General features: G+C 29.7%; 2 protein-coding genes across 2 annotated transcripts; both read left to right on the top strand.

Moving 5' to 3' along the window:
• Positions 1-8276: 8276 nt before the first annotated feature.
• INS49_004208 (uncharacterized protein) lies at positions 8277-9815 on the top strand (the record flags this gene model as incomplete). The annotated part of the gene is made up of 1 exon (XM_043164998.1): positions 8277-9815. The coding sequence occupies one exon, from the start codon at positions 8277-8279 to the stop codon at positions 9813-9815; it is 1539 nt and encodes a 512-aa protein (XP_043018648.1).
• A 2076-nt stretch (positions 9816-11891) lies between these two features.
• INS49_004207 (uncharacterized protein) lies at positions 11892-14953 on the top strand (the record flags this gene model as incomplete). Its single annotated transcript, XM_043164997.1, has 4 exons — positions 11892-12656; positions 12688-13012; positions 14197-14448; positions 14523-14953. The coding sequence occupies 4 exons, from the start codon at positions 11892-11894 to the stop codon at positions 14951-14953; spliced, it is 1773 nt and encodes a 590-aa protein (XP_043018647.1).
• Between the last annotated feature and the right edge of the window lie 103 nt (positions 14954-15056).

Here is a 15056-nt window from a genome sequence, read left to right as displayed (position 1 = left end):
TTTTTTTTATAAAATTTTTTAAATAAAGTTTAATTAATAAAAAAAGCATAAAATAAGATTTATATTTAATTTTTAATTTCTTTATTAAGCATTTTCTTAATAATAATTATAATAATAAAATATTTATATTTAATAATATTATTAATATAAAGATTATATATTAAAATTATAATTTTTTTAATTTTAATTATTAAAAGATATTAAGTAAATTAATTTATATTTTTTTATTCTTTATTTATTATTATTTTTATTAAAAGCCCTTATTTAAAAAGTAATTTTTAAATAAAGAATATTTTAATGCTTTTTAAGGTTAACTATTTTAAAAAATATAGCTTTAATTTATCTTATTAAATTATATTATTCTTTAATTAATTTATTATATTCTTAATTAAAAAATAAATATTAAATATTAATATAAATCTTAATAAATAATTAATTTAATATAATTAAAATAATCTTATTATTATAAATTTAAATATCTTATTTATTATAATAAAGATAATTAATAATAGCTTTTTTAATATTAATATATATTTCTTTTTAATAATATATAACTTAAATTTAAAAATAAGTAACATTCTTTTTATAATACTTAAAAAGAATATAATAATTTTTAATAATTTCTTACCTTTAATTAAGGTTATTAATAACTTATTATTATAATAAATTCTTTTTAAGTTATTTTTAAAAAGTTTTTTTATAAATAAAAAAATAATAAACTTTTTTATAAAAAAATAATTATTATTATAATATTAAGTTTTTAAAATAAGTTTTATAATAAAGGTATTAAATAATTTTAAGTAATTCTTTTAATTAAAAATAATTATTAAATAATAATAATTCTTAATTAAATAATTAAAATTAAAATAATTAATTAAGAAAAGCATTATATTAATTTTTAATATTTTTTTTAAATTTATAATTTATCTTATTTAATAATCTTAATAGCTTTTTAAAAAGTATATTTATAATAATATTTTTAAAATTTTTAAATATAATAAATAATAAAATTATATATTTTAATTATAATTAATTATTTTATAATATAAATACTTAATATATTTAAAGTAAATTCTTTTAATTATTAAATTAAAATATTTAAATTTATTTTTAAAATAAAGTAAATATTATAAATATAAAAATATAAGCGCTTAATTATATATAAAATAACTTTATATTTTTATTTTATTATATTATATAGCTTTTTAACCTTTATTTAAATATTACTTTTATATTAAATTAAGTATTATAATTTATTTTTAATTTATATAAAATATATACTTTATTTTTTAAAATTTATATTTATTATAAAAATAATTTTATTATTAAAATAATTAATATTAATTAAGTATAACTTTAAAGTAATTATAGCTTTAAAAGTATTTATAATTTTTTAATAATTTAAGATTTATTAATAAAGCATACCTTTTTTTAAAAAGTTAAATAATAACTTAATAATAATTTTATAAAAAAGTATTTATACTTTATAAAAATTTAATAAGCTTAAAAAGAATTTAAGCTTAATTATATTTTTATAAGTATTTTATTTATTAATTTTAATAATTTTCTTATTTAATAAAAATTAATTAAATATTTTATAAATATAATTAATAATATTAACTTATTACTTATATTATTTTAATTTAATAATATTAATTACTTTTTTAATTAATTTAAAATTATAAAGAATATTATTAAAATTCTTAATATACTTAATTATATATTTTTAAACCCTTAATAAAATAAATATTTCTTTATTTTTATAATTTATTTTTAAACTTTTAATTATAATATTATTAAAAAAAAGTTTATATATTATAAAAATTAAATTATAAAATATTTAAATTATATATTATATAAATTAAATAATAAAATTTATAACTTTTATAAATAAATTATATTATTAAAATAATTTAATTAAAATAAAAATAGTTATAATATTTTAACTTTTTTTATTTAGCTTAATTTAATTATATTTTAAAAAAAAGTTAAGAAAGAATAATATTTTATATATTATAAATTCCTTAGCAAACTTATTTATTAATAATAAAATAAAAGTATTTTTAATTATAACTTTATTAACTTTTAAAATATTATTAATAAGTTAATAATTAAAGTTTTTTTTTTATAAGAAATTATTAATTTTTATAAATAGTATAAAATTCCTTAATAACTTTATTAACTTATTAATTTTTAAATATTTTAATAATTATTTTTCTTAAGGCTTTTAAAAATTAAATTATTTTTACTTAATATATTTTATAAGGAATTATTTAAATAAATTATAATAATGCTATATTAATATTAATTTAAGTAATATAAAATTAATTTTATATTAAAGATTTTTCTTAATTAAAAAGTAAATAAATAAATATTTCTTTTTTTTATTTTAAAAAAAAATTATAATTTTTTTATAAAAAAGTATTTAATTAATTAAGCATTAATTTTAATTTCTTATTAATTAAAAAAAACTTAAATTAAATTTAAGCATTATATTTATTTTTATAATTTTTATTTATAGTTAATTTTACTTTTTTTTTATAAGTAAGTTTTTAATTAATTATATTTTTAAAAATAATATTATTAAAAAAATAATTATTTATAAAATAAACTTTAATATTTATTTACTTATAAAAAGTTTTAATTAAAGATTAAAAGGTTTTATTAATTAATTTAATAATTATTAAAGTAAAAAAAATCTTATTAACTTATTTTTTAATATATATAGCTTTTTTTTATAAATAAGCATTATAAATATAAGTTAATATTTATTAATTTTCCCCTTTAACTTAATAAATTTTTTAAACTTTAATTTAAAAGTTTTTTATAAATATAAGGATTAAACTTTTTATATTTTTATTTAAAAAAATACTTAAAACTTTTTTATTTTCTTTTATTTTAATATTAAATTAAGTTAATATTATTAATATATTAATTAATATTAAATTTTAATTAAGGCTTAAAGAAAATAAAGAAATGCTTTTAAAAGCTAATAAATACTTTTAAGGAATTTAAGCTTTCTTAAGAAAAGTTACTTTAAAGGGCTTTTAATTCTTTTATTTTAAATTATATATTATTTTAATATTATTAAGGATAAAATAAATATAAAAATATTTCTTTAATTATTTAAATATTAAATTTATATTTTAAAAAAAAAGCATTTTTAAATAAATATAATATAAAATATTAAAAGCTTTATTATTAATAATAAAAAATATAATTTTAATTAAAAATAAAAAATTCTTATTATATATTATTAAGTTTATATTATTAAGTAAAGCATATAAAAGTTTATTATATTTATAATATAATAAAGGTAAGAAATTTATTTTAACTTTAATATTTAAAAAAGCAAGTTATAAAAAATAATTATTTACTTTTATATAAATTATTAAATAAGCTAAATTAAAATATTCTTAATTAATTATATTTATAATAAATATAATAATAAAATTAACTTAATATTAAATAATTTATAATAAATTAATTAAAATATTAATTTTAATATTATTTTTTAAAAAAGTAATTATATTAACTTTAAGAAATAAGTTTTTAATATAATTCTTAAAATATATTAACTTAAAAGGTACCTTTAATAAAATATATATCTTAAATTATATTATTAATAAATACTTAATTAAAATTAAATTAATATTATTAAGCATTAAAATATTTATAATATTTATTTTAATAATTATAATTAAAATTACTTAAGCTACTTTTTCCTTAAATAATAAGAATTATTAAATATATTTCTTTAATTTTAAGTTTATTGCACTTATTAAGCTTATTTTTATTATAAAAAACTTAATATTTTCCTTTTAAGTTTAATTTTAATTAATAAATAAATTTTTTCTTTTCTTTACCTTTTTTTTATTTCTTAGCTATAATTTATTATTAATAATTTAAGATTAATTATTTTTTATCTTTTTAAAGTTTTTAAATTAAATATAATTAATCTTTATAATTTTTATAACTTTATTTTAATTTTTAATATTCTTAGCTATATACTTTCTTTTAATTATAATAATATTTATTTAAAAAAGCTTATTATTACTTATAATTATAAGCTTTTTCTTAATATAAATTATATAATTTATAAAATTTATAAATATTAAAATTAAGCTAATTTTCTTTTAATTATTAAGCTTTTAAATTATTTTTAAAATTTTTAATAAGGCCTTTTTTTTAAATAAAGAATTTACCTTAATAAACTTATAATATTTAATTATATAAAATAAATTAAATCTTTCTTTTTTAAATAAAAACTTTAATTAACTATAAATATATCTTTTTAAATTATAATTACTTTAATTATAATATAATTAAATATAAATAAAATTTAAATACTTTAAAAGGTTAGCTTAAATATTTTTAAATAAGCTAAAGAATATTAATAATTCCTTTAATTTAAAAGTTATTAATAAGCTATTTAAAGAAAATTACTTAAGCTTATTATATTAATATATATTATAATCTTAAAAAGTATAATTATAATAAACTTTAAGTAATTTATTTTTTTTTAAAAAAAATATTAAAATTATAGTTTATGCCTTATTATTATTAAAGTTATTTTAATTAAATTTTATTAAAGGTTATTAAATAAAATTTATAGCTTTTAGCTTAATTATTTTAAAATTACTTTATTATTTATTATAAAAAAAAGCTTTAATATTTTATTAAAATAATTTAAATTTATCTTTAAACTTAATTAAATTAAGTTTTAACTTTATAAATCTTTTAATAAATTTATTTATATTTTATAAGTCTTAATTATATCTTTTAATAATATTAATATAATTAAATTTAAATAAAAATTATTAAGCTTATAAGTTTTTATTTTAAAAATAATTTAAAAAATTAAAATTATTTTAACTTTTTTAAAGAAAATTTAACTTTTTTAAATTAAATAAATTTTAATTAAAATTATTTTATATAAATAAATATTTATTTTATTTAAAATACTTAAGTTTTTAATTAATAATTTTTAGTAAAATATATTTAAAGTTTAGCTAAAAAATATTTTTTATTAATTTATAAATAATCTCTTTCTTTATTAATTATTTTTTTAAATATAATAAAAGCGCTTTATAAAAAAGCTAAATTATAATAAAAAAAATATTATTTATATTATTAAATTTTTAATTATATTTTATAATCTTCCCTTTTTATACTTTTAAGTTATTATAAAGATTATTATAAATAATATTTTTAATAATTATAATTAAGTTTATATAATAAGTTTAATTATTAAATTTATAAAAGATAAAAAGCTTTTTTTTAAATTTTTTTAAATAAATTATTTAATAATAATACTTTTAATTATTTTTATTAAGTTTAAAATAATATAGCATTACTTAAATAATTTTAAAATTTAATTATTTAAGTAAGAAAATTAATAAGTAATAATCTTAAGGTTATTTAAAACTTTAATAATATTAATTTTATTAAACTTTAAAATATTTAAATTATAAATTATAAATAAAGTTACTTATAATAAAATTATTATATTAATAAAAAATAAAACTTTTAAAATATTAATTTAAATTCTTAATTTATTATTAATAATAAATTATAAAGTTTAATTAAAATAAAGTTAATATTTTAATTAATAATAAGCAAAATTAAATCTTCCTTTTCTTTTAATAAGTTTCTTAAAATTCCTTTCTTAGCTTTAAATAAAAAAAAATAAATAATTTTTAAAGTTTAAAAATATTTTTAAAATAAAAGTAAGTTTAAGAAAACTTTAAGCTTAAAAGTATAATATATATATTATAATAATTTTTATTAAAATAATAATAAAATAAAGAAATTTAAAAGTAATAATGTTTTTAATTAAAGTAATTATTTTTAAAAAATTTATTTTTAATATTATTATAAAATACTTAAATTAAAGTTTAAAAAATAAAAGTATTAATAAATATAATAAATAAAATAAACTTAATAAAAAAATATTTTATTAAGAAATAAAAATTATAAAGTTATAATAAAAAAAGTCCCTTAAATTTATATTTAATGCCTTACTTATTAATATTATATTAAACCCTTAATAAATTAAATTTAAGTTTAATTAAAGCTTAAGTAAAATTATACTTTAAATTTAAGTTTTTTATATAATTTAATTAATATAAAAATATATAATATAATATTATTTATTAAACTTATAAATAAGTAAAATAAATATTTTAATTTTATATTATAACTCTTTTTACTTTAAGCTTAAGATTATAATAATAATAATAAATATTAATTAAGAATTTAAAGCATTTTTAATTAATATTAAATAATATTTATAAAGTTTAAATTTATTATTTTAATTTTAAATTTATATTATTATTATATTTTAAATATAATTTTTAATAAGAAACTTAAAATAAATTTAAACCTTAATAATATATTAATATAAAATTAAAATAATATTTTATTTAAATATTAAAAATATAAAAAGTATTTTAAAATTAAAAAATAATTTTAAGATACTTATAATATTATTATAAGTTTAATTATATTTAACTTTTCTTTATAATAAGTTAAAGATAAATATAAGTTTTAATTAAAGCTTTAAGCTAATATATAAAATAATTTAATAATTTTTAATATAAAAATAAAAAAGATAAAAAATAATAAATAATTAGCTTATAATTAATTTTTTATTTTTTTTATTATTAATTAAAGATATATAAAATTAAAATTATATTTAAGTTAAATTATTAATAAAAATAAGCTATTTAAATAATAAGAAATAAATTTTATTAAATCCTTTTAAGAATAACTTAAGAAAAAGCTTTAATATAATAAAAAGAAAAGATAAAAATAAAAGGGAATTAAAGAAAGGAAAAAGATAAATATTTAAAAAATTCTTAAAAATAAAAAAAGCTTAATTAAAGCACTAAATATATAAGAAAAAAGAAAAGTTGATTTCTTAAAAAAATGTTTAAAATAAGCGTAAAAGCTAGCTTTTTATAGCTAGCTAGAATTTAACGCAATACCATTTCTTACGTAATTCCCTGCACCTGCCAATAATATAAAAAGCATTTTTATATAAACTTTAAAGTATAATAGCTTTTATGCCTATTTATTATTAATAAACGCTACTTTTTAAGGGTATTTAGCTTTATTTAAAAGATAAAGATTTTTTATAGCTACTTAAGTATTATAATATTATTTATTTAGCTATTTAGTATTGCTATAAACTCTTAATTTTTATAATCCTTAAGGATTTTAAATTATTACTGCTAAATTAACTTCCCTTTAAAAATAATAAAGAAAGGATATAATTTATTTATTATAAAAATATATTTAAGGAAAGAGGTTTATATATATAATTTATAGTTTTTTTAAGTAATAACCTTTCTTTCTTTAGATTTTAAAATAATGCTATTTTTTTCCTTATCTTTAGCTATACCCCCTTTATTAATATTATAATAATTTTTTAAATAAATATTTATAATTATTAATAGCTAAAAAAGGTTAAACTACTTTTTAATTATACTTATTTTTACTTTATTTGCTTAACTTAAAGTTATTTAATAATTTTATATGCTTTAAATTTTAAGATTTTTAATAAAAAAAGCCCTTAATTAATGCTTATTAAAGAGTAGTTAATATTTTTAAGAAGTAGCTATTTAAGTTATAAAAAACCTTATTTTAAAATATATTATTAATAGCTTTAATATTATTTAATTAATTGCTTAACTAAATAAATATATTTCTTAAGTTTATAATAACCTTATTTAAGATTTTAAGGTATTTAAATAGCTTTAAGCACCGTAATAATAATTATAAAGTATAATCCTTAGGATGCTTTAATATAAGGAGGCTTCTTAAATATTAATGCTAACTTAAATTACCTTAAGTATTATATTTATATTTTCTTTTATATATAGCTTTAGAATTAATAAATGATAATGTATTAAAAGTTTAAAAAGAAGAGAAAATTCCATTGTAAAGAAAACACGTAATATGTAATGGGGTGGACCTAATGCGCATATAAGTATGGAGTGGGCCGAATTAGGGGGTGGGCCGAATGTGCAGACCCTGACTTAGGTAAAGGAGATATGCGGTTGTTTGTGCTATTTCCGGGGGAGTATGATGACCCAATACGTGGATGTATCTGCCACATCCCATTTGACAGCGCCGGTCCATATCGAGCATTGTCGTATGTATGGGGTCCGGATCATCAATCGGAGCGGCACTTGGTCACGCCACACGGAGTGCTGAAAATCAAGGCAACCTTGGGCTCGGCTTTCCAAAGAGTCCGCCAGAAAAGGAGAGAAATGGTCCTCTGGGTCGATGCAATTTGCATAAATCAGGAAGATACCAAAGAGAAAGTACAGCAGATTCTACTTTTACCACGGATATTCCAAGGAGCAACATCGACTTTGGCCGTCCTGGCTACAGACGATAGGAGCAATCGAGCTGTGGGAATCTTGCTGCAGATAGCAGCGCTCAAGCTGTACGGCTTCGACTTCTCCCGTTGGCCTAGAACTCTTATCGGCCCTCGTGCCGCGTGGGTGAAGAGCGGAATGCCAGACCCCGACTCTGAGCTTTGGCGAGATGTGTGTTACATGTTCCGACGCCCGTGGTTCAGGAGGGCATGGATTGTTCAAGAATCGATCGCAGCGCGCACAGTCCAGTTCATTTGCGGAAAATGGATCTTTGATTGGAACGACCTTCATTGTGCAATGGAGATTGTGGATCGCAAACTTGGCATGTATGCGTTCGCAGAGTCGTGGCGACCTTTCATGATCCTGTCGGAGCACCGGGAATGGGAGGCCACATCACAACGCTGGCCACTTCTCCATCTTATCCAGAACTTTAGGTACGTCCAAACGGGGAAGTACCAAAGAGATCGATTTTTTGCGCTGCTGGGTTTGGCCGCAGACGGGGACAACCCACTCTTCGAGCCCGACTACGACAGCCCTTTGGAGGTGGTTGTCCGCCGCTTCGCGCAAGGGTTTGTGGAGGCTGGCTACGGTATGGAGCTTCTATACGACGCCGGATTAGACGAACAGAAAGGAGACAGTCGATTTCCTTCCTGGGTGCCAGACTGGACTATAGAGACCTCGGATCGGGGTGCTCTTAGTTCGGCAGAGGGCCACGGCGTGACTTTCTCAGCATCGGGGCGACTGTTAAGCCGCATTTTCTACGACCATCAAAGAGATTTGTTAGAAGTGAGCTCATTCTTGTGCGATACGATTGACTGCGTCAGTCGATTCTCCAATGAACCATCGCAAAGAAGTCGATATTTCCAGGAGCTGGACTCGATGATCGAGGCATGCAACCACTTTGAACCAGACCGCCAACGGCGGTTGAAAGAGACTGTTCCAATAGCGGGAGCATTATACCCGGAGTCCGGATCGTCGTTACCAATAAGCATCACCGAGTCTTACTCAGCATTTCGAAAAGTGCTTAGAAAGGACGAGCTGAAAGCCAAGAGTATGCGAGGGAATGGCAAGAAGGCAAGAAACCAAACGCCGTCTGCTAGTATCAACTCCGCACAGCGCCCTGCGGTCATCGGCATCCGCGAGAAAAGTAAAGCTTACGCATCATTACTCGACGAGTACATAGTGGGCTGGAGGTTCGTTACAACAGTAAACGGCCGGTGTGGAATCGCGCCGAGTGGCGTCCTGCCTGGAGATATGGTGGCAATTTTCAGCGGAGGCAAGGTGCCCTTCATTCTGAGGAAAGGTTTCAGGCCGTGGGGTGGTATCTTCTTGATTGGACAGTGCTATATTGACGGCATCATGTTCGGAGAAGCTGTCAAGAAGTTTGAGGGTCAGCAATATCTCCCAATGGTGGCCCGTCTTGCCTAACGTCCAGCACTATCAAGATCGCCGATCTCATCACCCTGGCCCACCCACAATTTGGAAGTATTGGACCCTTAATAGTTTCAGTACCCGTTCCGAAGATAGTTTCAGGTACTTTCGAGGCCTTCAGGACCGCCATTGGGCAGCGCAGGTCGTTGTCGTTGTCCTCACAGGACAGGCATGAGCGTGAAGACCGGTCCCTTCTCAGAAGCAGTCCAATATTTGAGGTCAAAAGTTGCAATTCTGCAGATGTGTGATTTGAATCTTGTGTACCAATTCAATTCAGAACGTGCACTCCATTTTGACACAATTTCTAGAACACTGAAATTCTGACGTCTCCCGGCTTGCGGTCAGAACATACCCAGCCCCAGTCCAGGCCAAACCCTGATCTAAGCCAGCCCACACATACATACATACATACATACATACATACATACATACATACATACATACATACATACATACATACATACATACATACATACATACATACATACATACATTAGGGACTATCATATAATCACTCCTTTATATCTTGAATGGATTTTTTGAAATCAAAAGAAATTTTTCAAATATTCATCTAATCATTAATATACTATTATTTGATTTCCAAGAATAGTGAAGGTTAAAATAGAGAAAAAGTAGACATTTATGCTTAAGAGGTTGTAATTAGTTTTAAGGGTTATGGGTGTATCTTTCTAAAGTACTGACACTCATTCGGCAACTCACGGTCGTTTCATGGTCTGAGTTTTCCTCTTACGATTCAGTAAAGACAGAATTGGCTATTCACGTCATGAAACATTTAGTCTCCCTCCAGCAGAAAATTGACACTCATCTCAACCTCCACGCTTTACGAGGTGATCTTGTCGTCAATTTCAATTTGCGTCCGTTGAAGTCGACAAGTCTCACTGGCAAACTGTGACTTGGCATTGTTCAGGGCGAGAGAGGATAAGCGAGACCATTTTATTAAAGTGGATGCTGGGAGGAGACTCTATTAGAAGACGCGAGTCAAGCACCTTGTTGCCGCATACGGAATAACCAACATTAAGCGAAGCGTGTGGCAGACACCCAGTCACCTGGTCTGTCCGAGATACTGGCGGCCCGAATGACACCATGCCTGGGTAATGACATGTCTAGCATCGGGGCCCCGTGATTGTTGGGCAACAAGATCTCCGCCCAATGCCTACTCAATCAACGGAAGAGAGTAACTGTTTGAGCAACAAATGAAAACAATCCGACCCCTCGTGTGATTTGCGGTAATGACGAGGGGGTATGCCGAGTTAAAGCTACTCTGTATGGCGCTTTCTTTCCCCTGGCTGCAGGACTGGACTGACCTGTCGCCAATTACTTTAGAATGCAAGGCAACGTGAAAATTGATCATCGTGAACGCGCTGCATGCACTGCCCTTCATTCCAGACAGCTATGCTGCAGTTGTGCGATATACTACCAGCCTTATCTCCATCTAGCCAATATAGCACAGCTTTAACAAATATCAGGAGGATCTTCTCAGCAGGGCAATGACCTAACAGGGCCTACAACGCTGGTAACCTTCCGGGGAGAACAGCCGGCTGTTAGTGGGCCTGCAGTCGATGAGCTTACCGGTACCGGGCCAAGTCGGAAGATCAGGGGCTGGGTCAGGCATCGAGATCATCCTTGCAAGATCCTGCGGCTGAAGCAGATCTCTGGTCTTCCCCCAGACAGCTCGAGCGTATCGGACTATTCTGTTTCAGCTATCGAGAATCTCTGCATCGACCAAGATCCAAGTGATGCCCAAACAAGCGTTAACATTTGACTCATCAATCAGTTTTTTCGGTTGGTGCTCCTCTTGAGTACGCGATTGGCATCAGACCCATGCCCCTCCCCCCTGGCCCCGCGTTCACAGACCCTTGAAAGGCCCCAGCCGCGATGTCACCATTCTGAGACTTGTCAACTATTTTCAAGAAACCAACACCCGGTTCCTAGCCAGGGTGGCACGCGTTTGTTGGCTCCCATCGGCGCTTATGCACTCGTTACGGCGCACTTGGCTCGACTCCAGCGCCTCGGAGCGACACAGGGCATCGCGATACACGCAACAAGACAACGATGTCTCGCCTTGGTCCGCCGTCGGCATCGGCGTCATCGTCATCGTCGGCCAGGATGTCCACGTCGCTGCGCTCCAGTCTGTCGGGCAGGAATCCGGAGACATTATCGACCTGCACTGGCAACGAAAAGGAAACAGAGAAGAGCCTTCTGATCATAAAGGAAAGACGACCCTACGTCAACGGCACGGACGGCGCATTCGCCTACCCCCTGCCCGTCGACCTCACCGAGACAAATCGTCACATAATGCTCACCCTCCTCACATCGGCCGTGTTCGAGACGCCGCTCCTGTCACCGGAGCTCCTCCAAAAGCCACCACGGCGCGTCCTCGAGGTCGGCTGCGACAGCGGGTACTGGAGCGCAGTCTGCCACCGGTACTTCCAGAGCAGGGGCCACCAGGTGTCCTTCATCGGCATCGACATCAAGCCCCCCGCCGGCACCAGCGAGTGCTACAAGAGCATGGGCATGGACTGGGAGTACATCCAGTACGACCTGCGGGAGCCCGGGTGGCCGGTCCAGGACGGCTCCATCGACCTCGTGATGGCGAGGAACCTGGCGCTCGTCTTCAACGCGCCGGGTTACTCGCGGGCGTCCAGCGAGTACGTGCGGGTGCTTCGGCCCGGCGGCACGCTCGAGGTCTGGGAGCACGACTTCACGATCCGCTCGGTCGCGCCCCACGCCCAGGCCGAGGACAACGGGGAGGACCTCGCCCACCTGGGGGTCTACCCGGGTCGGGACGACAGCTTCGCTGGGCCCGTCCGTGAACCCGTACGTCGTCGACTACAACATCTGGCTCAAGTCGGCGCTCGAGGACGCGGGCCTGATGCCAATACCATCCGCCCTAACCATATCTCTGCTGGCGGGGTGTCTTGTTGAGGGGGCAGACGCGTTGGAGGGCATGATAGGCAAGAGGCTAGCTGTTCCGCTCACGGCACTAAAATGGGAGCGCGAGGATGGGCAGAAGATGGTCCTGACTAACGCCCAGGCCGCCATACGCCAAACCGCACTGGAGAGCTTCATCGGCATGGTCGAGGCCTTTGAACCGCTGCTGAGGAAGTCCAATCGGAAGAATGATGACGAGTGGCAGGAATGGCTCGAAAGAGCAAAAAGGGACTGGATTCTGGGTAACGGCTTAAGCTTCGGTGAATGCCTCGAGTTTGGAGCATTAAGTCTGAGGAAAAAGAAAGGTTGAAAAGCAGAGTCTTTACTGTGATGAAAGGTCGCTCCAAGAAGCATGCATAATGATCCAATTACCCCCTCTTCGATACCCAGACCCGCTCCCGTTGGAGACTAGCGTTTGGTAGCATGGTGGCTTCCTCGGAGGCTTGGTGTGATCCGAGCCCTGCTCGAAACCGTGGCCGCAGTGACCGCTGATCGTAGTTGGCACCCATCAGGGGATGAGATGCTCGTGGCAGTCGACCGTTGAAGCGCGGTACCTGAGTGGTGTCTCGCGTACCTGCATATACGAAAGAGATGTCAAATAAATGGCTTGCGTCTTGCTCGGTGAGACCTTTGTTGAGCGATGCACCGAACAAATTGCTGGCAGAGGCAGACCCGAAACTTTTGCGCCCAGATATTACGATGGGAGGACGCACCGACAGCGGTCCGTACTACGCTTAGACGACATTGCATACAAGCCCTGCGAGCTCCCAGGCAACAATGGCCTCGGTGAAAACAGAGTGATAAGTGCGAGCGATCCCGAGTTCCCATGTGGAAATCCCTCGAGGGCAGGGCACAGCCCCATACTGCAGATTTTGCTCAACCCGAATCCGGATACTCGTATCGCTCGCACATCGTCTTTGCCTCTGCCAGGCAATGATGATGCCGCAGCCTGTCGGCGCAATTTCTTCCGATCTCGCCGAGGATCTTTGTATTGCTTACAACCGTCTGGGGCTGTGCAACTTTTGGAAAGTGCATAATGATAAAGATGGCTATTCTGTTGTGTATGTCGAAAAACGATTTGCTCAACCGGTGTTCCATCTCTCCCTCAAACTGGTCGTTCGGTCCCAACTATCTGATTGATTTCACACGGCTGTTTGTCTTTTGAGTGGCCCAATATGGCAGACTGCATTCCCAATGATAAAGACGCTGTCTGGTCATTTTACCGTACGAACCGTCGGTGGCGGGGGCAGTCATTTTCTGCGTTCTCTTTGGCATCACCTCGGGCCTGCACGCTTTCCAATTGTACACGACGCGAACTTGGTATCTCACTGCCTTGGTAATCGGCGGTCTTTGTAAGTCGCGCACCAGCGGCGCCCATTCCATCCGCTTCTCTTTTCGAGCTACTCTAATGGATCGACTTGAGCAGGTGAATGCATCGGATACATCGCTCGGTCGGTCAACGCAACGGAGGAACCTGGATGCTGGGGTCTCGGACCGTACGTCGCTCAGAATGTCCTTATTCTCATCGCTCCCGCCTTCATGGCTGCCTCGATCTACATGATCCTCGGAAGGATCATCCTGCTCACCGATGGGGACTCGCACTCGTTGATCAGGCGGCGGTGGATCACCAAGATCTTCGTGGCCGGAGACGTGATTTCACTGCTGATGCAGTCCTCAGGTACGTACACATCCGATTCTCTGTCCTTGCCAATCATCATCAAGGTCAATGGCTGACGCGGTGACGACAACCAGGCGGAGGTATGATGGCTGCCGGGGAAAGCCTGCTCAAAACTGGAGAGAACATCATCATCGGCGGCCTGTTCATCCAACTCGCCTTCTTCGGGTTCTTCGTGGTGGCGGCGGGCATCTTCCACAGGCGAATGTCGCTCGTTCCCACAGCCAAGGCCTCGGATCCCGCCGTGCGCTGGGAGAAGTACCTCCTGACGCTCTACGTGACGAGTGCCCTGGTCCTGGTCCGCAGCATCTTCAGGGTCATGGCATACCTCAACGGCAACGACGGTGTCCTGTTGAGGTCCGAGGTGTATCCCTACGTCTTCGATGCCTTGTTGGTGGTGGTCGTGCTGGTTTGGATGAACTGGTTCCACCCGTCCGAGCTTGGCCTGTTGCTTCGTGGTCAGAGCCCTGGGAAGAACGGACATGAACTGGCCGGTGTTCGCATCTAGCGCAGGCGTTGCACTGGCTGTCTGAGCCAGGTGTTGTCTCAGGCCGTGATTTTGTACATGAGCGTTTGGAATGCTTTGCTTGGGACCCCTTTGTCACTCGAAA

The sequence above is a fragment of the Diaporthe citri genome, assembly GCF_014595645.1.
Source record: "Diaporthe citri strain NFHF-8-4 chromosome Unknown scaffold_11, whole genome shotgun sequence".
NCBI classification, from domain to species: Eukaryota; Fungi; Ascomycota; class Sordariomycetes; order Diaporthales; family Diaporthaceae; genus Diaporthe; species Diaporthe citri.
The sequence above is the reverse complement of the archived record's forward strand: the minus strand, read 5'-3'. Positions and strand labels throughout refer to the sequence as shown.